Below are 26,548 nucleotides of genomic sequence, written 5' to 3' on the forward strand. Positions count from 1 at the left end.
GTACTGTGGGGCTGGAAAAGACAATTGAGAATCTCTTGGACAGCAAGGAGATCAAACCAATCTTAAAGGAAATCAACCCTTGAATATTCACTGCAAAGACTGATGCTGAAGCTCCAATACTTTGGCCACTTGATGTAAACGACCCACAAACTGGAAAAGACTGATGAAGGCAAAAGAAGGGAGCAGCAGAAGATGCAATGGTTAGGTAGTATCACCGATTCAATGGACATGAATTTGAACAAATTTCAGGAGATAGTGGAGGATAGAGGAGTCTGGCGTGCTATAGTCCATGGGGTCGCAAAGAATCAGACACAACTTAGTAACTGAACAACAACGAGTTCAGAATTTTTAAATTGACTGTCCATTAATTATTCATTTTGCCAGTCGAAACTGCTTTAAAAAAAGAAAAACTTCCTCAGAACAAAGTTTAAGAAAAAGTTTTGCAAAAATCTGGATTATTTTCTCTCTTATGTAAAAAACAGCAACAAAAAAAGACTAGGCAAAAAATTAGTACCTAATGCACCTACCATCACTTGAATTCTTTGCATTTTTAAAATTAATAATGCCGGACATTTTTCTCATACATTTTTTAATTTCGCAGGTAGTTGTCTAAGTCAAGAACGTAGAAAAGTACAGCCATTTTTTGTTTAAACTGGAAATTTTGATCTACTATTTCCTAAACCCTACCAAGGTTCAAAACATCAAAAAGTTGGGGAAAAAACACATTAAAAAATAATAGTGTACATAAAGTCAGTTTTCTATTCTCCAAGTTTCAACCTTCACTATAGTAGTACTCTTAAGAAGTAAAAGTAGAACAGTTCTCTAAAATGTAATATAGGTGAGAAATCAATTGAGAATGGAGTCTACTGCAGAAGACTTTTATTTTATTAAAGATTTTTATTTTATTAAAAATAAGACCCCTATAGAGAATGTGTATATGTGTGGGTGTGTGTGTATATATATGTATATACATATACATACACATTAGTAGACTGTAATTTTATGTCATAAATACATTTTGAAAAAGAATAGTATTAAAAAGGATTAATAACTTAGGAAATAACTTAAATACACCTTAATATTAAGAACTCTGATATGTACCTCTTTGAACAGTAAATAATTACCACCAAATTTTTTACCTGTGTTTGTGAACACAAAAATGTTACAATTTTATTTGAAAATAAACTGCTACATATATAACCTGAAAGTAAAGCTCTATAAAATAAAATTTAGATTTTCACTGATTACAGTTATAAAATGAAAAACAGGTTAAGGAAACAAAACAGTCAACAGACTACTGAAAATTTAAGCAAAAGATTTAACATGCTTAGTAACATTATCATTTCACCCTTTCTTTGTGAGAGTCATCTTACAGATAAGCTTTACTGTAACTTTGTTAAGCCCATTAATGAAAAGAACTAATAAGTAATTACATGAGCTAAAAATATACACAGGGGAAAAGAAAGGGAACATTATTTTTAATACAAAAATCATTTTGGGGGAGACAAATCAGTGACTTATAAAGGTATGTATTAATGATTCAGGTATACCCACATGCATTTAAAATATTTCAGTACATATTCATATTAAATATTTGCTCATATTGAATGACAGTGTATTTATTGAATATGCTATCTCATTCACACAACGACCTTGTGAAATGGTTAAAGCAAGTAATTATTCTTCTAAATCTTCTATTTATTACTGACATTTTACTGCTAGTTCTATCAGCTATTTAATTTCCCACTATGATTATAAATTTGTCTATTTTCTCTAACAGTTCTATTTCAGCTTTATGTACTTGAAGTCATGTCACAGGTACTTAGAAAACTAATATTGTATCTTCTTGCTGAATAAAACTCTTGTCACGGTAAAGAAAGCCTCTTCATCCCAAATAATGCTTCTTTTCTTAAACACTGTCATTAAATCATGCATGCACGCTAAGTCACTTCAGTTAAGTCTGACTCTTTGCGACCCTATGGACTATAGCCCACCAGGCTCCTCTGTCCATGGGATTCTCCAGGCAAGAATCCTAGAGTGGGTTGCCATTTCCTTCTCCAGGGGATCTTCCAGTACCAGGGATGAACCTGCATCTCTAACATCTCCTGCACTGGCAGGAGAGTTCTTTACTACTAGCTCCACCTGGAAAGCCACATCCACTATCTTTAATTAGTATCTATGTGGAAGTTTCTTTTCCCCCATCTTTTTACAACCACCTTTAGGTATTCTTTGGCTTCCCTGATAGCCCAGATGGTAAAGAATCCACATGCAATGCAGGAAACCCTGGTTCGATTCCTGGGTCGGTCAGGAAGATCCTCTGGAGAAGTGATATGCTACCCACTTCAGTATTCCTCGGCTTCCCTTGTGCCTCAGCTAGTCAAGAATCTGCCTGCAATGTGGGAGACCTGGGTTTGATCCTGGGAGGATTTCCTGGAGAAGAAAAAGGCTACCTACCCATTCCAGTATTCTAGCCTGCAGAATTCCATGGACTCCATGGGGTCGCAAAGAGTCAGACACAACTGAAAGAGTTTCACTTAAGTATTCTTATGCTTTAGATGGATTTTTTTTATAGACAGCAAATCAGTGTGTTTTGTGGGTTCTCACCTCCAGGTTTGATAACCTGGAAACATTATCATTTTTTAATAGAACCATTCAGTCAATTATACTTAATAGAAACATTCAATTATACTTAATGTAATTACTGATATATCTGTGTTTACATTAAACCTCATATTTTGTGCTTTGTCTTGCCTTTCTTATGTTTGTCTCTCTTATTGCCTTCTTTTATTTTTATCATTCCAACTTTTTTCCTTCTACTAGTCTGAATAATAAGTTGTCTATTCTTTTAATGCTTACTCTAGAATAGTGTATCCAATACATCTTTCTGCAATGATGGAAATTTTCTTAGTTGTGCTGTCTAAAATCATAGCCACCAGTAAGATGTGACAACTGAGAACAGGAAATTGGCTACAGTGAATGAGGAACTGATTTTCTGTTTTATTCAATTTTAATCAACTTTAATCTGTCACACAAAGTAAGTGGCCACAATATTCAACAGCATAGCTCTACTCTTGGAATTTCCCACATCCTGGGTCTAGCTAACTCCATCCTTGTAGTGTGGTATAACATGCTTCTCTACTCTCATATGTCCTGTAAATTAGCTTATTGGATGTAGAGGTTTGAATATATTCAAATTCAGCAATTTTTAGTATAAATATTTCATCCGTTGGGCTGTATACTTCCTACTGTATCTTATCAGTAGACTTACGTGTGTTTTCCTTTTAGTGATGCTTAAGTTGATTATGTATGAGTGGGAGGAATGAAATGATATACACTTACTCCTATCTTTGTAAGTTAACTCTGGAAAGACACTTCAATTAATAAAAAAAGGCTATATAAAAGAGTGGGAGGGTAACTGAGATGATGGATACAGGGTGGGAGTATAATTATTCTAGATATATATTTTTATGTTGTTTTGGCACCTAATAAAAATAATTTTAATAAAATGGAGATTTTAGTAAAATGCAGATCAAAATATTTACATATGATATATAAAAAACAGCATTTAAAATATGAAGCTCCCTCCACGATTTTCACATACATTAAAGCTTAACTGTATCCATTGTCAGATTGCAATGAATACAATATAAAAAAGATTGAGAATCACTGGCTTTAGCAAAATATCTCAGATTTTTCTGCATGATGATCAATAAAACTTACATACCTGGACCAAATTAGTTTAATCTTTTATAGGAATATCCTCATCAGGAGTCACTTTATAATTACGTCTTTAATCTTTAATTACTAAGAAAGCTCTTGTTATAATAATCATTTTCTTTAACAACAACTGTACACTACTTAATTTTCAATGTACAAACCATCAATTATAGAATTTTTTTGTCAGGAAGTTTCTCCCTGAAGAAAAGAATTACATAACCTAATTTTTTGACCTGAGAAATCATTATGAAACAAAACTGGTAAGATCAAAGCTGTTCTAAATGAACAGTTTGAAGACTCGGTACCCTAGGATTTCCTTCTTTTCTCCTATAGCTTCTGTGCTGTGCTTAGTCACTCAGACCTTCCAGATGTACAAGCTGAATTTAGAAAAGGCAGAGGAACCAGAGATCAAATTGACAACATCCCTTGCGTCACAGAAAAAGTAAGGGGATTCCAAAAAAAAAATCTACTTCTGCATCATTGACTAAGCTAAAGCCTTTGACTGTGTGGATTACAACAAACCATGGAAAACTCTTCAAGAGAAGGGAATACCAGACGACCTTACCTTTCTCCTGAGAAACCTGTAGTCAGGTCAAGAAGCAACAGTTAGAACTGGACACAGAACAATGGAGGGGTTCAAAATTGGGAAAGAAGTATGTCAAAGCAGTATACTGTCACCCTGCTTATTCAACTTATATGAAGAATATATCATGCAAAATGCTGGGCTGGATGAATCACAAGCTGGAATCAAGACTGCCATGAGAAATACTGACAACCTCAGATGATAACAATTTAATGGCAGAAAGTGAAGAGGAACTAAAGAGCCTCTTGATGAAAGCGAGGAGATGGAAAAAGCTGGTTTAAAATTTGACATTCAAAAAATGAGTATCATGGCATCCAGTCCCATCACTCATGGCAAATAGATGGGGAATATGTGGACACAATGTCAGATTTCATTTTCTTGGGCTCCAAAATCATTGCAGATCATGACTGTAGCCATGAAATTATGACTCTTGCTGCTTGGAAGAAAAGCTATGACAAACCTAAACAGTGTAGTAAAAAGCAGAGACATCACTTTGCCAACAAAGGTTCATACAGTCAAAGCTATGGTTTTTCCAGTAGTCATGTATATCCATGTCAGCTGGACCATAAAGACTGAGTGCCAAAAAATGGACGCTTTTGAACTGTGGTGTTGGAGAAGACTCTTTGGAGTCCCTTAGACAGCAAGGAGATCCAACCACTCAATCCTAAAGGAAATCAGTATTGAATATTCATTGGAAGGTCTGATGCTGAAGCTCCAATACTTTGGCCACCTGATGTGAAGAGCTGATTCACTGGAAAAGACCCTGATGCTAGGAAGACTGAGGGCAAAAGAAGAAGGGGGCGACAGAGGATGAGATGGTTGGCTAGCTACACTGACTTAATGGACATGAGTTTGAAAGAGTTGGACTATGAAGAAAGCTGAGCGCCAAAGAATTGATGCTTTTGAACTAAGACTCTTGAGAGTCCCTTGGACTGCAAGGAGATCCAACCAGTCCATTCTGAAGGAGATCAGCCCTGGGATTTCTTTGGAAGGAATGATGCTAAAGCTGAAACTCCAGTACTTTGGCCACCTCATGGGAAGAGTTGACTCATTGGAAAAGACTCTGATGCTGGGAGGGATTGGGGGCAGGAGGAGAAGGGGACGACAGAGGATGAGATGGCTGGATGGCATCACTGACTCGATGGACGTGAGTCTGAGTGAACTCCGGGAGTTGGTGACGAACAGGGAGGCCTGGCGTGCTGCGATTCATGGGGTCACAAAGAGTCGGACACGACTGAGTGACTGAACTGAACTGAAGGGAGATAGTGAAGGACAGGGAAGCCTGGCGTGCTGCAGTTCATGGGATCGTAAAGAGTCAGACACGACTTGGGACTGAACAACATCAACAATAAAGGGAACAGGCAAAACACACACACACACACACACACACACACACACAGTTTGATCAATGTAGTTTTAAAAGTAAAGACAGACCAAAATATTAATATGGTGCTATTCAAAACATTGGAACAGTTTACCAACTTTAATTGTTCAGAGTTTCAATACCCTATCTTTCTGTACTGACTTGATGCTAAGATTCAATGTAAGGTATACACATAAAGCCATTTTGCACTAAATAGCAATGCATATAACTTTATCCATAAATTAACATAAACATATAGTCCCTTTTCAATATTCCTCTGTGTCTAAAGATGTTTTCTGAATCTTAAAGTCACTAATTTTGACAGATGAATCAGCTCCTTAGATTCTGGGAAAGATTGAGGGCAGGAAGAGAAGGGGGTGACAAAGGATGAGATGGTTGGATGGCATCACTGACTCAATGGACATGAGTTTGAGATAGTGGGAGATAGTGCAGGACAGGGAAGCCTGGTATGCTGCAGTCCATGGGGACGCAAAGAGCTGGACACGACTAAGGGACTAAACAACAAGTGATAGTCATTTTCACACCTCCCCTAGCCTCGAAAAATTCTAAACTCTATTCTACAAAGGCTGACTTAGTTTCTACTTCATGTTCTACTGTTTCTACCTTCTTTGGCATGAGACAGGAAATCTTCTAAATTTACCATGCACTTTTTAAATATAGCAAATACTAGAAGACATCTGAAATGAAGATGCTAAATTAAATTTAAAATTCAAATACCTGCCATGTGAAAGTCACTCTGTCATGTCTGATTATTTGTGACTCAATACAGGAATTCTCTAGGCCTAAATATTGGAGTGGGTAGCTGTTCCCTTGAGGCCAATACAGGAATTCTCTAGGCCAAAATACTAGAGGGGGTAGCTGTTCCCTTCTCCAGGGGATCTTCCCAGCCCAGGGATCAAACCCAGGTCCTCCACATTGCAGGCGGATTCTTTACCAGCTGAGCCACAAGGGAAGCTAAAGAATACTGGAGTGGGTAGCCTATCCCTTCTCCAGCGGACGTTCCCAACCCAGTAATCAAACCGGGGTCTCCTGCACTGCAAGCAGATTCTTTACCAACTGAGCGATACCAATATAAATAATTCCATATAAATAATGAAGGGATTAAGATTTGAAACACAAAAATAAACAGGCAGCAAAGGACTGACCCTCTAATGCTAAATTAAGAAGATGGGAGGAACTAAAATAACTAAAGTCACTAAGTGACTAAAAAAAAGAACCTCCCCAAAGGATCTGAAGCACGGGACTGCAAAAATCAAGAAAGCAAGTTCAGGGAGGCTATTTACCATAGCGCTGGAAGGGCGCTTTTTCCTTTTTAAGCTTTGAAAGTGTGAAGTACTATGTTCATTGAAAGAAGTCATTTTTTTACTTCTTTTAATAAATTTGAACTACAAAATATCTTCACAAAGAATTACATATAGATGATCAAAACATCCAGGTACATGAAGAAATATACCAAATTATTTTAAGTTCCAATACTGTAGCCTTTAGATATTTCTTTATTCTACTTCAATTTATTTGATCATAAAAATCCAAATCCTATGACTTCATTTTTTATTATCCAGAAGAAACGCTGCACAAAAATTACATTATTTACATACAATTGTGGTCTCTGTAATAAGGTAACACAATAGATGTTATTATGAAGTGTTTCACTAACTCGTAAATAAAGCTATTGGGACAGATCTAAAATTTATTTCTGCTTAATAGACACTTTATTCCAAGACAGTACAGGTTTTAAAAAGAAACTATATCAACATCACAATTCTAGAACTACAGAATAGGAAAAACTCTGAACTCTAGACCAATTTCATTCACTAAATGGAATAAACGAGAAAACTGAGGCCCAAACTATAAATCAAGTGCTTAAACATTTTAAGCAATCTTTCTTTGTCATCAGTTATATATTATTATGTATACTTATACATTTAATTCCTATTTATTCAAATGAATTTCAAAATATGTTCTCCCAAGATCTATTTTGTTTGGCTGACTTGAACAAATACAGATGAAATACTACACATGAAATCCATAATCCAAACTTTTTATTAATTCCGAAGAAGCCTACTAGCCAATAAACTCCAAAAGGCAGAAATAACTATACTCACACTTTTTATTCAAAGATGTGAGCACTTATCTACCCTCCTCAAATTCTATATGACTCAGAGCTTCAACTGGCGGCATCCAGGAAACAGGTCTAGACCATGCTGCAACCTTACAATTTTAGCACCAAGTCCAACCAAACAGTAAATGAATAATAAACTGCTTCCTCTTAATGAACCAAGTATCCTATAATCAGATCAATAGGTTCTATATAAAAAGAGAAAAAAACATTTTGAGTTTACTAATGTAATTTCATAAAATAGCTAAAATACAAAATGACTACAAATTCTACATGAAAAGATTCTATCCAATTAGATAATTTCAGAGAATGGTTCAACATCTTAAGCACTTCAATATTTAGTAAGCAATAATCTTAAAGGATAAAGTATACAATCCATACCAATTTGTCAGATTAATAATTTTATATCAAACAAAACACATTTATTAAAAATCCACATTGAAAAAAATGTTTACCAGAGTATTAGGCAGAAATTAATCACTGTCAAATCTTGAAAAATGAAATCAGCAGTGTTTGGTACAACCAAATTGCCACCATTAAAAAACCTGGCTAACAATGACAGAGTCGAAAAATACAACATTTATGGTATATAGCCTAAAAAGTAAAGGTTGCTATTTCTTTTTAATTTCTAAAATATTACTACTACCTCTTGCTGAGATTTCTCTTTAATAATGGCACATTTCCTGACATAAAATTTTAGGTATTTCTTATTTTAAATTACTAAGAAAACTAGGTATTTATCTTTTATATACATTTTTTTAAAGCTCTGGGATACATCTGGACACAACAGAGTAGAACATATCGCCCCTCTTGAAAAATAACACCTAAAATTATTCAAAGTCATATAACAAAAATCTAATGTCTCAACCTTAAATAACACATGAGGATGAAAAAAAGGCTGTATTTCAAATGCTTTCAAAACAAAAGAGGCAAAGAAATACTACCACGTGTATCAGTTATGGTGCTCTTGGTACTAAAGAAAAGAAACAACAACAAAAAGAAATAAAGTCATTCTTCGTAATGAAAAGTTTTCTAAGTGAAAAACTCAATAATGATATTTAGGTTTCAGAAAAACAATGTGATCAGTCATATTTTTTTGGTGCCTTTTCAATACTGTTAGCCTCTATATTTCAACTTTGTCCTCAAACTGGCTTACCTTAAAATAGGAAAACAGCTGTGGCAATTCCAGACTAACACCTACACAGTACTCCTTGGCTTCATTCTGATTGGGCTTATTTAAGGTTTATACACCCATCAATGTAACCAGAGGAGTTAATTCCCTGATTGGTTTAGGAATACCATCACCTACTCTTTAGTCAAACCACAGGATAATGAATGGGGAAAGTAACCACTTAGGTACACAGTTTCACACAATAAAAAAGGAGATTCAAAATTAAGAGGAAATAATTGACAATTGAGATCGTTGGTAAGAACAAGAAATTTATGATACTCAATTTATTTCCCATTCAGTAGAACATTATCCCATGGACAGAGGAGCCTGGTGGGCTGCAGTCCACTGGGTCGCTGAGGGTCGGACACGACTGAGCGACTTCACTTTCACTTTTCACTTTCATGCATTGGAGAAGGAAATGGCAACCCACTCCAGTGTTCTTGCCTGGAGAATCCCAGGGATGGGGGAGCCTGGTGGGCTGCTGTCCATGGGGCCGCACAGAGTCGGACACGACTGAAGCGACTTAGCAGCAACTTAGCAGCAGAACATTTACTAAACACTTCGACTGTACTGTAAAGTAGAAAGAAAATATGAGTTTCAAAGATGAAGATATTCTTCACACATAACTTACAATCGCCAAAAAGTAATACATTTAACCTACAAACTTTGGAAAATGGCCTATATACTTTCAATTATGTTGAAAAATCTAGATATTTTTACTTTCAAATGCAGTATCCTCCCTATATGAAGCTAAGAGAAAGACTGGAGATCTCTTCAAGAAAATTAGAGATATCAAGGGAACATTTCATGCAAAGATGGGCACAATAAAGGACAGAAATGGTAGAGACCTAACAGAAACAGAAAATACTAAGAAGAGGTGGCAAGAATACACAGAAGAACTAAACAAAAAAGATCTTCATGACCCAGATAACACCAACGGTGTGATCACTCACTTAGAGCCAGACATCCTGGAGTCCGAAGTCAAGTGGGCATTAGGAAGCATCACTGCAAACAAAGCTAGTGGAGGTGATAGAATCCCAGCTTAGCTACAAGTCCTAAAAGATGATGATGTTAAAGTGCTGCACTCAATACACCAGCAAATTTGGAAAACTCAGCAGTGGCCACAGGACTGGAAAAGATCAGATTTCATTCCAATCCCAAAGAAAGACAATGCCAAACAATGCTCAAACTACCGCACAATTGCACTCATCTCATATGCTAGCAAAGTAATGGTCAAACTTCTCCAAACGAGACTTCAACAGTACATGAACTGAGAACTTTCAAATGTTCAAGCTGGATTTAGAAAGGCAGAGGAACCAGAAATCAAATTGCCAACATCCCTTGGGTCATAGAAAAAGCAAGAGAGTTCCAGAAAAACATCTGCTTTATTGACTACGCCAAAGCCTTTGACAGAGTGGATCACAACAAACTGTGGTAAATTCTTAAAAGAGATGGGAATACCAGACCACCTTACCTCCCTCCTGAGAAATGTGTATGCAGATCAAGAAACAAAGAGTTAGAACAGGACACGGAACAACAGGCTGATTTCAAATTGGCAAAGGAATACGTCAAGGCTGTATCTTGTCACCCTGCTTATTTAACTTATATGCAGAGCACATCATGAGAAACGCTGGGCTAGATGAAGCACAAGCTGGAATCAAGACTGCCGGAAGAAATATCAATAACCTCAGATATGCAGATGACACCACCCTTGTGGAGAAAAGTGAAGAAGAACTAAAAAGCCTTTTGATGAAAGTGAAAGAGAGTGAAAAGCTGGCAAAAAACTCAACATTCCAAAAACTAAGACCATGGCATCCGGTCCCATCACTTCATGGCAAATAGATGGGGAAACAGTGGCAATAGATGGAAATAGATGGAAACAGTAACAAGACTTTATTTTCTAGGGCTCCAAAATTACTGCATATCAAGACTGCAGCCATGAAATTAAAAGACGCTTGCTCCTTGGAAGAAAAGCTATGACCAACCTAGACAGCATATTGAAAAGCTGAGACATTACTTTGCCAACAAAGGTCCATCTAGACAAAGCTATGGTTTTTCCAGTAGTCATGTACAGATGTGAGAGTTGGACTATAAAGAAAGCTGAGCGTCAAAGAATTGATGCTTTTGAACTGTGATGTTGGAGAAGACTCTTGAGAGTCCCTTGGACAGCAAGGAGATCCAACCAGTCCATCCTAAAGGAGATCAGTCCTGAATATTCACTGAAAGACTGATGTTGAAGCTGAAACTCCAATACTTTGACCCCCTGAAGCGAAGAACTGAGTCATCAGAAAAGACCCTGATGCTGGGAAAGATCAAAGGCAGGAGGAGAAGGGGACGACAGAGTATGAGATGGTTGGAGTATGAGATGGCGTGACTGACTTGATGGGCATGAGTTTTAGCAAGCTCCAGGAGTTGGTGAAGGACAGGGAAGCCTGGTGTGCTACATCCCAATGGGTTGCAAAGAGTCGGAAACGACTGAGCGAGTGAACTGAATGATAACATTCTGTTTTAAATTAACGGCATCAAAATATGTGCCAGAATGTTGTATCACAGGTGTAAAGGGCGGAAACAAAAGTTTCTTTAATTTTACACAGAAACATACAATTCACACCATTTGTTGTTTTTTAGTCACTGTTGTGTCCCACTCTTTTACGATCCCATGGACTGTAGCCCACCAGCCTCCTCTCTCCATGGAATTTCCAAGGCAAGAATACTGGATGGGTTGCCATTTCCTTCTCCAGCGTATCCTCTCCACCCATGAACTGAACCCATGTCTTGTGCACTGACAGGCAGATTCTTCACCACTGGGCCAGGTGGGAAGCCCAATACACAGTTTAGAATAGTTTAAAAATCAATGTTTCAAGGTTATCTACTCCTCACTAAGTGACCATGAGACAATTCCCCTATGTACAAACTTAAATGTTTGGTCTGCAAAACACAGTGCTATGATTTTTGGTTCCTTCTGTGGACTGGAAAAAACCTGATACATTTGGCAGTCATAAATGTTCAACATGTATAACAAAGCAAGAAACCTTCTAAACAATGGAGCTAAAAAAAAAAATATGCTGAGGGCTCAAAATCGATTTTACTTCATCAATAACTTGGCCCTCCTGAATAAAAAGAGTTCAGATAAAGTCTTTTGTTAGTTAATATACTTGCAAAATATCCCAGATTTTTCAAAACATTTCTTAAACGTAACCAACAGAATATGTGAAATTATCCAAGCACAGCTGTGTAAAACTTCTACAAGTTTACTCATTTACTTAAGAGATCAGATAGTGATATCATTAAAACTTACAGCATAAATATTTTAGCCTCAATGGATTTGTATCAAATCATATGTTCATAATGTAAGAGGGTTTTTTTTTTGCTACCATGGTGTGTTGGGCAGAATGCCACCCCCAAAATATTCACGTCCTAATACATGAAACCTGTAACTATGTTAAACTTCCATGGCAAAAGAGAATAGAAATGGAATTAAGGTTGTTAATTAGCAGATGTGGAGATTATCCTGGACTATCTGGGTAGGCCCAATATGATCACAAGGGTACTTCAAAGTATTTAAAGGGAAACAGGAGAGTCAAGAGGGTGATGTAACTAGAGAAAAACAGAAAGATAAATTGCTGGCTTTTAAAGAGGAAGAGGATCATGAGCCAAGGAATGTGGGCTGCTTCTACAAACTAGAAAAGGAAAAGAAATCATCTCCCTTAGAGCCTCCAGAAAAGAGCAAGTTCTAATCACACATTGATTTTGGCCTACGGAAACCCGCAAGTTAGACTTGTCATCTCCAGAACCATTAAAACATAATTCATTTATATTGCTTAAATTGGGCAGGGGTCCCAACCCTGTTAGGAACCAGGAGGTATAGCAGGCTGGCCAGCATGAAGCTTCATCTGCATTTACAGCTGCTCCCCATCACTAGGAATAACGTCTGAGTTCCACCTCCTGTCAGATCAGCAACAGCATTAGATTCTCATAGGAGCACAGACCTTAATCCTAAAGTCAACACAGAATATCCTGAGATTGGCACAAAATAGAAATAAAGTGCACAATGAATGTAATGTGCTTGAATCATCCCAAAACCACCCCCACCTCACTCCCATGGAAACATTTCTACAAAACCAGTCTCTGGTGCCAAAAAAGGCTGAAGACTAGTGGTTTAAATCACCCAGGTTGTGATAACTAGTTAACAGTAGTACACGAAATTAAAGTGAAAGTTACTCAGCAGTGTCTGACTCTTTGGGACCCCATGGACTATACAGTCCATGGAATTCTCCAGGCCAAAATACTGGAGTGGGTAGCTTTACAAAATTGTATTAGTTTTGCCAAATATCAAAATGAATCTGCCACAGGTATACATGTGTTTCCCATCCTGAACCCTCCTCCCTCCTCCCTCCCCACACCATCCCTCTGGGTCGTCCCAGTGCACCAGCCCCAAGCATCCAGTATCGTGCATCGAACCTGGACTGGCAACTCGTTTCATACATGATATTTTACATGTTTCAATGCCATTCTCCCAAATCTTCCCACCCTCTCCCTCTCCAACAGAGTCCATAAGACTGTTCTATACATCAGTGTCTCTTTTGCTGTCTCGTACACAGGGTTATTGTTACCATCTTTCTAAATTCCATATATATGCGTTAGTATACTGTATTGGTGTTTTCTTTCTGGCTTACTTGGGATTTTCCCAACCCAGGGATCAAACCCAGGTCTCTCGCACTGCAGGTGGATTCTTTACCATTTGAGCCACAGAGAAAGCTCCACAGGAAACGAATGCACATGGAAATTCTTCATATGCAAGACCAAAAATAAGAGAAACTGACTAACTTTTGAAACATAGTATCCCCTAAACTTCCCTGGTGGTCCAGTGGCTAAACCTCTGTGCTCCCAAGGCAGGAAGCCTGGATTTGACCCCTGGTCAGGGACACAACTGAGCTACTTCATTTTCACTTTTCACTTTCATCCATTGGAGAAGGAAATGGCAACCCACTCCAGTGTTCTTGCCTGGAGAATCCCAGGGACAGGGGAGCCTGGTGGGCTGCCATCTATGGGGTCACACAGAGTCGGACACGACTGAAGCGACTTAGCAGCAGCAGGGAATCCCAGGGACGGGGGAGCCTGGTGGGCTGCCATCCACTGGGTCGCAGAGAGTCAGACACGACTGAAGCGACTTAGCAGCAGCAGCAGGGAACCAGATCCTACACGCTGAAACTAAAGAACCTACATACCTTCAGTTCAGTTTAGTTGCTCAGTTGTGTCCAACTCTTTGCAACTCCATGAATCACAGCACGCCAGGCCTCCCTGTCCATCACCAACTCCCGGAGTTCACATAAACTCAATGTCCATCAAGTCGGTGATGCCATCCAGCCATCTCATCCTCTGTCGTCCCCTTCTCCTCCTGCCCCCAATCCCTCCCAGCATAAGGGTCTTTTCCAATGAGTCAACTCTTCGCATGAGGTGGCCAAAGTATTGGAATTTCAGCTTTAGCATCAGTCCTTCCAAAGAACACCTGGGACTGATCTCCTTTAGAATGGACTGGTTGGATCTCCTTGCAGTCCAAGGGACTCTCAAGAGCATTCTCCAACACCACAGTTCAAAAGCATCAATTCTTTAGCGCTTAGCTTTCTTCACAGTCCAACTTTCACATCCATACATGAACACTGGAAAAACCATAGCCTTGACTAGATGGACCTTTGTTGGCAAAGTAATGTCTCTGCTTTTTAATATGCTATCTAGGTTGGTCATAACTTTCCTTCCAAGGAGTAAGCATCTTTTAATTTCCTGGCTGCAATCACCATCTGCAGTGATTTTGAAGCCCAAAAAAATAAAGTCTGACACTGTTTCCCCATCTATTTCCCATGAAGTCATGGCACCAGATGCCATGATCTTCATTTTCTGAATGTTGAGCTTTAAGCCAACTTTTTCACTCTCTTCTTTCACTTTCATCAAGAGGCTCTTTAGTTCCTCTTCACTTTCTGCCATAAGGGTGGTGTCATCTGCATAGCTGAGGTTATTGATATTTCTCCTGGCCATCTTGATTCCAGCTTGTGCTTCTTCCAGCCCAGCGTTTCTCATGATGTACTCTGCATATAAGTTAAATAAGCAGGGTGACAATATACAGCCTTGACATAGATGTCTGGCTCTAAGTGAGTGATCACACTATTGTGATTATCTTGGTCGTGAAGATCTTTTTTTTTTTTGGCCCTAGCAAAGATCAAAGATCCTGAGCGACACAACTAAGACCCAGTGCAGCCAAATGAATAAGTATTGGACTTCTCTTATGGGTCAGTTGGTAAAGAACCTGCCTGCAATGCAGGGGACCTGGTTTCGATTCCTGGGTCGAGAAGATCTCCTGAAGGAAATGGCAACCCACCCCAATATTCTTGCCTGGTTAATCCCACAGACAGAGGAGCCTGGTGGTCTACAGTCCATGGAATCAGAAGAGTTGGGCACAACTTAGTGACTAAATCATAATCATCCCCTAAACTAATTATCCTCCCAAATCATGTGCCATAAACACATGCACAGCTGAGATTACTAACAACCCTGTTAAGTTTTAAATTACATAGACATGCAATAACAAAAAACCAAAATGGCCTATTTAATAGTATTTTTCATATAACTGATCAAGCTCCTTTGGCCTTGATTCATTCTGCAGCCACAAAAATACACCATTCGAATTACATTTTGGTGATGCTAAACTGTCTCAAGTTTCATTTAACTTAGGTAACATGAATGGAAAGATTTATGAATATAATAAAGTTTGAAAATAACTCTAAATCTGTAGGTTCCAGGCTAAAAACTCAGATTATACTGTAAATTTTTTAAGACGGTTAAAGGAAAACTGTCAAAGGTTCACAGTTACAGTATAGTTCAAAACACATTTCTGAAGGAAAATTTGCACAAATGAAATGCACAGTTATTAAGTGCACAATTCAATGAGTTTTAATATATGTATGCACACATGTAATCAACAATTAAAATGCAAAACATTTCCATCATCTGAGAAAACTCTTTCCTGCTCTTTCCAGCTGATTTCCTCCATCCACATATACTTTTCATTTTTAAATACCTAATTAACCTTGCCTTTTCAAACAGTATTTGAAAACTCCCCTCTCTTTATATCATTTGAATTCTCATATAAGTTTTTAACATATTTAACTTTGATAAATTGGCTGTCACCAGTGATACTCATAATTTAAAACTGTATCTTCCAATTCTCATGTATCTACTAAAAATTTGTGGAAAACAAAATATCATTTCATGTTTGTTTTGAAACCATTTAAAAATGCTAACCCATAATCTATCTTCCACATAAAATCAAGACAATTACATGTCAGAGTAAAAGGAAGAAAAATAAAATCAACACACGCTTTTTACGCAAATACACTGAACTGCCACTCTGCAGCACCCTTAAGAAATGGGTTGTTTTTTTAAAAAAGCTGATTCTGTTTTTTGTTTTTTTTTCAATGAAACTAACCAACCAGAATATCCAAAATTACCTCTATTCTGCAAACATGCTTTGCGATATCAAGCCGACATTAATACAGGCAGCAAGAAACCATATCACTGATTACATTCATGAAACTGGGCTTAAGGAAAACAGACTCAAAACCTCCAACAAAAATATTAGGTATGTACACGTATAGATACTAAAGAAATTTCGGAATTGTAAACCTGCACATAACAAAAAGATAAAAGTTCCCAAATTTTAAATATTCTGTGAAAAATACCCCAGGGTATTACCAATAAACTATGGATTACGTATTCATAAATCAATCTTTCAAACCCTATCAATGTCCTGCCTCTACTTGGCTCCTTAACTCCAACCTGTCCCCTAGTGAAAATGTTACTGGAACACTAACAGCGTATCCCGTCTCAGAATCTTGCGCATTCCTACACTACTGAAAGAAACTATTGGCAGTGTCACATGTAAGGAAAAGCAAGCAAAGAAAAAGCCACTTTAAGGTTTCGCGGGGTGTTAAACGTTTAATTTACAATATCTCGTTTCACTTAAAGTCATATAAAACCCAGGAACGGATGACTTTAAAGAACTATTCCCTTCTAAAAACAACAAAAACTATGGGGGAAAAAAAAAACCCCAAGGAAAGAAGGGAGGGAGGGAGGTAGATATTAATTTCCACGACCATCCAAACCGAAATTTTCTACTTTCTTCGTTTCCGATTAGAAAACCAAGCATCTACTGTATAAAAAAGGTTTAATCAGGACACCTGCCACTGCCAAGGCCTTTGCCTCGAAAATACGTACGAATCTCAAGACAGGCTGGAAAACCAAAGACCTCTTTTCTTTCCTCCCTCCCCTTCAAGTTTTAAATCTCCAAACCCTCTGCACTATTAAGAGTTTTGCAAACAGACGATGGTGAAGCTGGCCCCTCACCGCCACGAGCGGCCCGCCCCCACCCACACCTGCACAGGCGGCGCCGGGCTCGCAGCCCCGCCTTTCCGTGAGGTCTCCGCGGCCGCCGGGGTACCTCAGGGGAAGCCGTGGCCGAACCCCACCCGGACAGTGGCCGAACGGCCCTGGCGGGCGCCGGCAAGTCCAACCTGATCACCGCCTCCACAGGAGAAGCTACTCGTGGGGAGGTAGCGACCCCAGCAGGGTATGTGGGCAAACCCGCCCAAGAGCGCAGGAGAGGGGCGTGACCGCCAGTTGGCCCGGCTGAACCAGGTGCCAGAAGTAACCCCACAGTGTGCGGCGGCGGGACCACGAGTGGGGGTGCGGCCGCGGGCTGGAGACTGAGGGGTGTTCGCGCTCTTACCGCCAGGTCGGGATTGCGGCTGTCCCTGTGTGACACCGCTCGGATAACCCCCGCTCGCCAGCCCCGCCAGCAGCGTCCGCTCTCCCCGCGCTCCAGCCGCGCCTCTTCGCCAAGCGCCAGGCAAAGGAACCGCTTCCCCACCAGCTCCGGCCGCGTCTCCACCGCCATAGCCGTCACTGCCAAAGCAGCCGCCGCCTCCTCGGCTGCCAGGGAATCAACGAAACTCCGCTCCTACCGGCTGTCCATGCTGAAGACAGCGGACCCGGGAAAGGCGGCGGCCCCGAGAGCGAGCGCAGACTCGGGGGCGCACCGGACGCTCTGCCCAGAAGGGCACAGCGACCTCAGTCACTCAGTCGTCAACACTGCCCTGGACTCTCCGACCTGCAGCCTCTAGCTACGGTTCCACAAATGAAAAAAAGAAATTAACAAATTTCCACACGCCGTCTGAGACCCCGATGCAGCTCCTGCCGCTGCCGCCACCGCGCCGCGGCCAGTACTACTCCGCCTCCCCATCCACTAGCGTAGTTGCGAGCGCGCCGCGCGTCTCCTTCCGCCGGCGCGGGCTGGGGGAGGGAGCCGCGAGAGAGGGTCGGAGGAACCACCGCAGACGGAAAGTAGTGCCCGACGCGGCGGCTGCGGGACCAGACTGGATTTAAAAAAAAAAAGGAGGGGCGGGAGAAGGGAATGTAGTCCTTCAGAAACATAGTGTTTGGGGTCCAACTCTCTACTCGTCGCTCCCTGAGAAGTGGGGGGTTGGGGTGGGGGGGTTGAGTGAGGTGAAAGTGAAGTGTGCTGGTTCCACTCTGGGTCGCAAAACAAACTCTAGATTAACAGCCGCATCTCCAGAGTGATTTTCCCCCCCCAGAACAAATGGCGCCCTGCAGTCTGAGTTAGCCTGAATTCTGCCTGAATTAGCAGTCCCGCAGTCCCAGCAGCAACGCAGAGCAGCACTTTCAACTGAAAACTAAGCCCACAGTACTCAGTCAGTGCAGAAACAAAGTACACGTCTTTAAATGAAAATGAAGAAAACACTGTCATCCTTTTATATTTCCTGTTTGGGGCGACACTCACTACACGTTCAATGGTGTCCAACTCTGCGACCCTATGGGCTATACAATGGAATTCTCCAGACCAGAATCCTGGAGTGGGCAGCCTCTCCCTTCTCCACGAGATCTTCCCAACCCAAGGATCGAACCCAGGTTTCCCACATTGCAGGTGGATTCTTTACCAGCTGAGCCACAAGGGAAGCCCTAACACTCAATACGGGTTTGGGCTATTCAGAGATTTACACCTCGCTACTGCTTTGTTTTAAGAAAGCCAAACACTCGGTTGAGGGCTTTTGTCAACATTCTTAAAATTCAAGAACAGTTTCTCCATACATTTGAGTACTTTCAATACTAGTACATACCCCAAACTCGTTGGTCTGACAATAAAAACGGTTTGGAAAGGCCCCGGATTCAAAGTTGTTAGAAAAATATCGTGGAAAGAAAAGGGTTTTAGCCAATCATAGTTCAGGAAAATAAATTATGTTTACTTCCCGTCCAATCACAACAGGACGCTGTAACCCATCCAGCACACATCTCCAACTTGGAACAATTACTCCTTTGATCTCACCGTTGAATTCTAAATCAAGCATCCATACTGATGTCAGTGAGAAATCTGACATACTTTTATTAAAGATAATTTTTAAAATCCCAGTTGTGGGTTTTATTTCCAGGGCCACTAATGATTACATCAGTTCCCAAAATTATTCTAGCACAATAAAAATCTATTCTAAATTTCAGTTTCTTAAAGAGTTTTCTAAACCTCCAAGAAAAGTTACGTTACCTGTGGCGGATTCATTTCGATATATGGCAAAACCAATACAATATTGTAAAGTTAAAAAATAAAATTTAAAAAAAAAATAAAGGAATTTAGAAATCTGAATATTTTAAATAGACATAAGGCTTTTATCCACTTTCTTACAACACCTAAGCTGTTTCTGAAATGGAAAATACATGGCCACTGTTAATAGGTTAAAAACCTAAATTAAAGGAAGAGTTCTTTCCAGATTTTAATCATCATGGTCTAATTCTGCTAATCTAAAGGCCAAATGTAGAACTGTAATAAATATACAAAGGAAAACCATGTCTAGAAATGCATACTTGCAAGATGAGAGAAAAATTTAATTTTATTATGCAATCTTTAACTTCCAAGTCCACTCTTTCAGTAGCTACTGTATAATACTTAGCAAATCACCTTACAGGCTAAGATTTCTAAAATCTCAAACTGGATTAAGGAACCAGTAAAATAACCTGGTGAAAATAATCTAACATGTGGAAAGAGGGGAAAAAAGAAGAAGACTGACATTCAGATACCAAATTATCAATGACTTGCTTTGTGATCTTTGGCATGACACAGATGCTTAACTGAAACTGCCTGCTTCCTAATCTCAGTGATATTCTAGGAGCAAGTGAGAAAATATAAATAAAGTCGTTTGAGAAAAGTTGCAAATAACACTATTATCACATAAATATCACTCACTTTTAGAAGGAGAGATTGTCAGGTTACCTTACATAAAGGTGCCAGCTGACTTTAATTTTGTAGGCAAACTCCTGTAAATGGACCCCTAGGAACCCCCTGCTGCTGCTGCTGCTGCTAAGTCATTTCAGTCCTGTCCGACTCTGTGCGACCCCATAGACGGCAGCCCACCAGGCTCCCGCGTCCCTGGGATTCTCCAGGCAAAAACACTGGAGTGGGTTGCCATTTCCTTCTCCAACGCGTGAAAGTGAAGTCGCTCAGGCCTGTCCGACTCTTAGCGACCCCATGGACCGCAGCCTACCAGGCTCCTCCATCCATGGGATTTTCCAGGCAAGAGTACTGGAGTGGGGTGCCATTGCCTTCTCCGAGGAACCCCCTAGACATGTAGAATGCTGTCCTTTTAAGTGTTCTGAAAAGCATGCAAATCAAAGTCAAAATGTTTCAAATGCAGAAACAAAGTTTTTCAGATGGTCATATAATATATCTTCATTAACATTTTCAATCCAAACATCTTATGTACTTACAACCATATTCCAGATACTAGTCTATGAATCGTCTGACTATAATTAGTACCTAGAGTTTAACAACAACAAAAACAATAAACCACTAATTTGTGGATATTTTGCTTATGGAAAAACTTGAAATTCATTTTTTTAAATGTAAAATAAAAAGGCCTTAATGGATTTTGTTGTTGCTGGCATCTTTTGCTTTGTTGCAGGCAGTACAGCTGACCCTTGAACAAAATGAAACTGAACTGTGGAGTGACTTACACACAGGTTTTTTCAGTAAGTACTATAGTACTACACCACCCAGTTGAATCCACATATGCAGAATCTCTGACACCAAGGGCCAAATGCAAAGTACTCCAGATCTTCTACTGTACTGAGGGTCAGCATCCCTAACCCCCAAGTTGTTAAAAAGAAATTCAACTGTATTTACATTATTTTTGCCAGCAAATCATAAGTGTAAACATCATCAAAAGTTTATAAAGTGTAACATGGAATAAAAATATTTATTTGTTCAATTAAATGCCCTTACATCCTTTACTTTCATAAAGATAGTCAGAAAATGTCAATATTGGTAAATGTAAAGAGTTATATTAATAGTACTAAAATTATAAGTTATAGTACCTCATTATATCAGTCCTGGGTGTTCACTGGAAGGACTGATGTTGAAGCTGAAACTCCAATACTTTGGCCACCTGATACGAAGAGCTGACTCGGTTGAAAAGACCCTGATGCTGGGAAAGATTGAGGGCAGAAGGAGAAGGGGACGACAGAGGATGAGATGGTCGGATGGCATCACCAACTCAATGGACATCGATTTGGGTGGACTCCGGGAGTTGGTGATGGACAGGGAGGCCTGGCGTGCTGTGGTTCATGGGGTCACAAAGAGTGGGACACAACTGAGTGACTGAACTGAACTGAACTTCATTATATAGGCAAAGACAGTGACAGAGAAGTATTTAAAATAAGTTTACAGAAGCTGAAAATTTAGAAATATAGACTACAGCTTCTACTCTTTCCATTCCAAAATCCAAATATGTTTATAAATATATCCATACACACATATGTATCAATTCAGGCAAATTTCCTACATCCAAATGCACTGTAGGATTATTTGGTTTTTTAAAAAGCCACAAAAATTTACTGGTTTATTATTTTTAAAAAACTGACTTATAAAGGAAGATAATGGCTTCATTACAATATGGACCACAATTACCCACTTATCAATAATTAATAGTCCATCAAGTTTCATTTTAAAACAGCCAACTAGTTATTAACTTCTTACTTTTTGACTCAGTTTAATTATAGAAAGGGCCAATTAGCTGCTCTAACATATACCAGTATCCTGGGTCATTACATGTGTCTGTTTTAAACATCATAGATAAAACAGATAAAAAAGTTCAGTGCGTACACAGATGGTCCCCAACTCAAGAATGGTTCGACCTAAGATTTTTTAACTTTAGGACAGTGTGAAAACAATATGTATTCAGTGGAAATCTTATTTTGAATTCTGAATTTTAATCTTTTCCCAGGCTAAGAGCAGTACAATACTCCCTCCTGATGCTGCAGCTTCTAGCCAAGCCAGGCAAGAAACACAAAGGTTAACAGGTGATGTACATTTAAAACCTTTCTATACTCATACAACCATTCTGCTTTCCACTTTCAGTACAGGATTCAATAAATTACATGAGATATGCAACACTATTATAAAATATGCTATGTGTTAGATGACTTTGCCCAGGCTTATGAAAGTATTCTAAGCATGTTGAATGTAAGTAAACTTAAGCCAGGACGTTCAGTAGATCAGGTGTTTTAAATGCATCTTCAACTTAAGATATTGTCAACTTCTGATGGGTTCATGTAGAAGTTACCCCATTGTAAGAGGAAGAAAATCTGTATCTTGTAATAATATTAGCCACCATTTTTGGAACAGTTATGATATGTTAGACACTGTGCTAAGCACTTTATACAAGTAATCTCATTTTATTTTTCAGCTCATTTTTTTTTTTAGCCTCACCTCAAGGCATATGGGATATTAGTTCCCCAGCTACCAGCGGTGAAAGTGTGGAATCTTAACCACTGGACCACTAGGGAAGTCCCATGATTTTAAGATGAAGAAGATGTGGTTTACAGAAGTTTATTTGCCTAAGATTACACATTAAGGAACTGGTATTCAAAACCAGACTTTGTTAAGTCCAAGCCCCTGTATTATGCTAAAAAGTAAGTTAAAAGAAACAGGAAAGTCAGTTACCAAACTATTTCATCCTTATTTAACCCAGATTATCCATAATAGTTTGCTTATTTTACACTTATTATGTGTCTCACATCCTGCAAGGTTCTGGAGATAGGGCCTCTATCCTTTAAGAAGTTCAGTCTAAGAAAGATGTACAATAGAAATGCCTTGGTTGGTTTAATATTTAAGGAAGTATTACTGGAATGGCATACAAGGTAAGTTTAGCGCATTTTAGCAAAAAATTTCAAATCCATTATAACTTGGAAGTTTTTAGTTATTGTCAAATGTTAAGACTGGAGTGGGTTATGAAGTCTTAGACTCATACAAGTATAGAACTGTGGAAGCCAATGAAGAAAGTCAACAATTTCAAGTGAATTCTGCAAATGGAATACCAAGAACAGAATCGAACATAAATTTATGTTAAAAAAAATTATGTTACCATGTTTATTATTAAATCTTAATTTTTTTTTTTTTTTTGCCATATCATGCAACATGCTGGAGCTTAGTTCCCTGACCAGGGATGCAAACCCTGCACTGGAAGCAGAGTCTTAACTACTGAACCACCAAAAATGCCCCAAACTGCTTATTTCAGTATTTCCTTAAGCACTTATTTAAACTGAATTCTTCAATCACATTGTAAAATAATAATAAAGTAACTCAAATGTCACTTCCTCAAGGAAGCCATCTGATCCCAAGATTATCAAACCACCAAATATGGATTTTCAAAACTTTTCCCATTTGTCTTAGCACTCATCACAACTGTATATATAACATTTATTGTGTAAATGGTTGTTTTATGTTTGTCTCCCCTGGCAAACCGTAAGTTCCATAAAAGCAAGGACAGTTTATCTTGTTCATAACAATACTCCCAGCATCCAAGACTTGTGCATATTAAATGCTCAGTACATGTTACTGAATTAACGAATAGCAAAAAAAAAAAAATATATATATATATACTATATACCTTTTTCTATTAATAAATCCAACCCATCTAAGAGAACTTACAATCTCTAAATTGAGGGCCATATTCATAAATAAGAGTTCATGTTTTTTCTATAGAGTTATTCATCACCTTTATAACAATTTCTTACATACATTATCTCATTTCATCATGGAGGTACAATGCAAAGCCTTCCTAAAACTTGAGCTTCACCAGAAAAGCAAGGTGGTTCCTGGGGATAATTTCTAAAGAAGAGACACAGAGAAAGAGTTACAATCCACCAGAAAAGCTCACACTGTTACTAAAGTACCAATTTAATGCAAATCCCAAAATGATCCTATAAGCAATATATATGCAAAACACCAGCCTATTCTTAGTATTCCAAAGAGAACAGTCTCAAATAATGTCTTTGACAGAGCCAACACATCGATATAACTTTGTCCTCTTGATGCTAAGTACATACCAATATAACTTTGTGTTCTTGATGCTATGTGGAAGGAGCAAGAGGGAGAGAGAAGAAATGAAGGTAAGAAGATAGGAAAGAAAGAGAAAACAAATCTTTACTGGGCCTCCACATTTGTTAGTTTCTAATTTATATTCTGGATGCACAGGACCTACCACTTCTTTTCAATATTTTTCTATTAAAAATAAGACTAAATCTGATTTTTAATGATAATTTTTAATTTAGAAAGAATGAACATAATAACACTGAAAATATCCTAATCCGCTGAATGAGGAACTATAAGAAAAAAATAAATGAAAAGCTGCCACTGAGCACACAGCAAGTCTTCCCAGGGTATCCCACAGCACTTTTTTGTGTGTTCATCACCCCTCTCATAAATGTGTCCACTATTAACTACCATTAAATATGCTAGATGGCAGTTTGTACTCTGCGTCTTCAACTTGACACTAGCTTCTTAACAGGTTACGTTCCTAAAGGGTTATATATCTGTCCTCACAAGCCTTCACTATGCCACAAGTAAGCAGTAGCAAAACTGAAAGTCCCAAAGAATGGCTGTTTACATCCATGAAGCTTAGTTAAGTAAAACAGTATCTACACTTGTATTTGAAGCTATAAATGAGGAAAACTCAAAGTAAAACCTAAGCTAAAAAGTAATAATGACTCAAAATCTCAGCATGCTAACTATATTCCACTGATGTTCCTTCCCAGATGAAAGTTTATGATCAAGAACACACAGTTTTGAGGCACATTTCTTAAATTAATGGCATTTGGCTTCAAAGAAACAAAACCAAAACAACCCAGGCCTAGCAGTAAATATGGGAAATTTGTAGTCATTTATTTCTTTGGCATATTCTAGAAAAAGCCACATGATTACATATAATGGGATTTATATGTAATGCTACATAACATAAACATGCGATAAAAATAAATTACTCCACATAAAGGAAAGCATTGTCTTCTCCCTCCATGTGCGCTTCACTATTACAAATAATTTACTTATTCAATTAAAGAGTGTATAAAATAGTGCTCCAATTCTAAGGCCGATGTTCACAGAAGCTCAGTATTTGGGGGTCCCTAGATCATTTTCTTTATAAATCACAACTGACACACATAAAAAAAAGAGACCTCAAAAAAGCTTTAACTACAGACTTAAAATTCAAATCAACATCCCCAAAACATTCTGCCACTCCACGGCACATTTTGATATTACCTACGATTAAATGGCCAAAAGAAATATTCAGAAAGCTAACCAACTTTTCACAAAGTATGCAAACACTAAGGTTAAAACTGGTCAATCCCCATGCCAAAGAGCCATTTACAAATGGATATTTTGTGCATCAAATGTACAAATACAAAATTAGTAGTCACACACATGTGTGTGCTCAGTTGTGTCAGACTCTTTGTGACACCATGGACTGTAACCCGCCAGGCTCCTCTGTCCATGGGATTTTCCAGGCAAGAATACTGCAGTGGGCTGCCATTTCCTACTCCAGGGGATTTTCTCGAGCCAGGGATTGAACCCATGTCTCCTGCATCTCCTGCATTGGCAGGTGGATTCGTTGCCACTGAGCCACCAGGGAAGCAGTCACATATGTAGTGTAATGAAGGAGCAAATGCCCAGGAGTCTATGTTACTACTATTGCTAACTACTGTACACTTTGGGCAAACCCCTCTGCTTTTCTAGGAACTGTACAGAAAAAGAAGAAGCTAACATCATCAACTAAGTTTCTAAGAATTTGCTTCTAAGGCTTCTGAATAATCCAGCAAGCAGCCAAGTACACTCTCCTGATACATGGTAGGTTCAGAACTGAAAAATAATAAAGGACCAATGTGCTAAGTTGCTTCACTCACGTCTGACTCTTTGCAACCCTATGGACTGTGTAGCCTGCCAGGCTCCTCTGTCCGTGTGATTCTCCAGCCAAGACTACTGGAGTGGGCTGCCATTTTCCTCTCCAAGAGATCTTCCCAACCCAGGGACTGAACCTGCGTCTCTTCTGTTTTCTGCATTGGCAGATGGGTTCTTCACCACCACTGCAATCTGGAAGCCCTTAAAGGATTGATAGAATGTAATAATCTTGCTTAGGCAAACAAATGTTTTTAGCCTGAAAGTTTCTCTCTCAAAGATCTCACAGA

General features: G+C 38.9%; 1 protein-coding gene and 2 long non-coding RNA genes across 11 annotated transcripts in view; 1 reads left to right on the forward strand and 2 right to left on the reverse strand.

Annotated features, from left to right (window-relative positions):
• JMJD1C (jumonji domain containing 1C) overlaps window positions 1-26,548 on the reverse strand; it is a 317,588-nt gene that overhangs the window by 252,573 nt on the left and 38,467 nt on the right. For 2 of the 8 annotated variants that reach the window (XM_055590384.1, XM_055590382.1), the window contains exon 1: window positions 17,754-18,374. The exons of 2 other annotated variants lie outside the window; for them this stretch is intronic. In XM_055590384.1, coding sequence (XP_055446359.1) covers window positions 17,754-17,921 — 168 coding nt within the window. In that variant the 5' untranslated portion in view covers window positions 17,922-18,374. Of the gene's footprint in view, window positions 1-17,753; window positions 18,380-26,548 lie in introns of those variants that run through there. 4 more of the 8 variants (XM_055590377.1, XM_055590463.1, XM_055590362.1 and 1 more) reach the window with 4 other exon arrangements.
• Window positions 7,165-13,469, reverse strand: LOC129659267 (uncharacterized). Its single transcript, XR_008717920.1, has 2 exons — window positions 12,819-13,469; window positions 7,165-9,544 (listed from the first exon to the last, which is right to left on the reverse strand). It is a non-coding gene; the product is annotated as an uncharacterized LOC129659267 (long non-coding RNA).
• Window positions 22,319-26,436, forward strand: LOC129659259 (uncharacterized). Of its 2 annotated transcripts, none has more exons than XR_008717918.1 (3): window positions 22,319-22,387; window positions 26,100-26,210; window positions 26,300-26,436. It is a non-coding gene; the product is annotated as an uncharacterized LOC129659259 (long non-coding RNA). The 2 variants fall into 2 exon arrangements; XR_008717916.1 differs by lacking the exon at window positions 22,319-22,387 and adding an exon at window positions 22,923-22,999.

The sequence above is a fragment of the Bubalus kerabau genome, chromosome 1 (genome assembly GCF_029407905.1).
Source record: "Bubalus kerabau isolate K-KA32 ecotype Philippines breed swamp buffalo chromosome 1, PCC_UOA_SB_1v2, whole genome shotgun sequence".
NCBI lineage: Eukaryota > Metazoa > Chordata > Mammalia > Artiodactyla > Bovidae > Bubalus > Bubalus kerabau.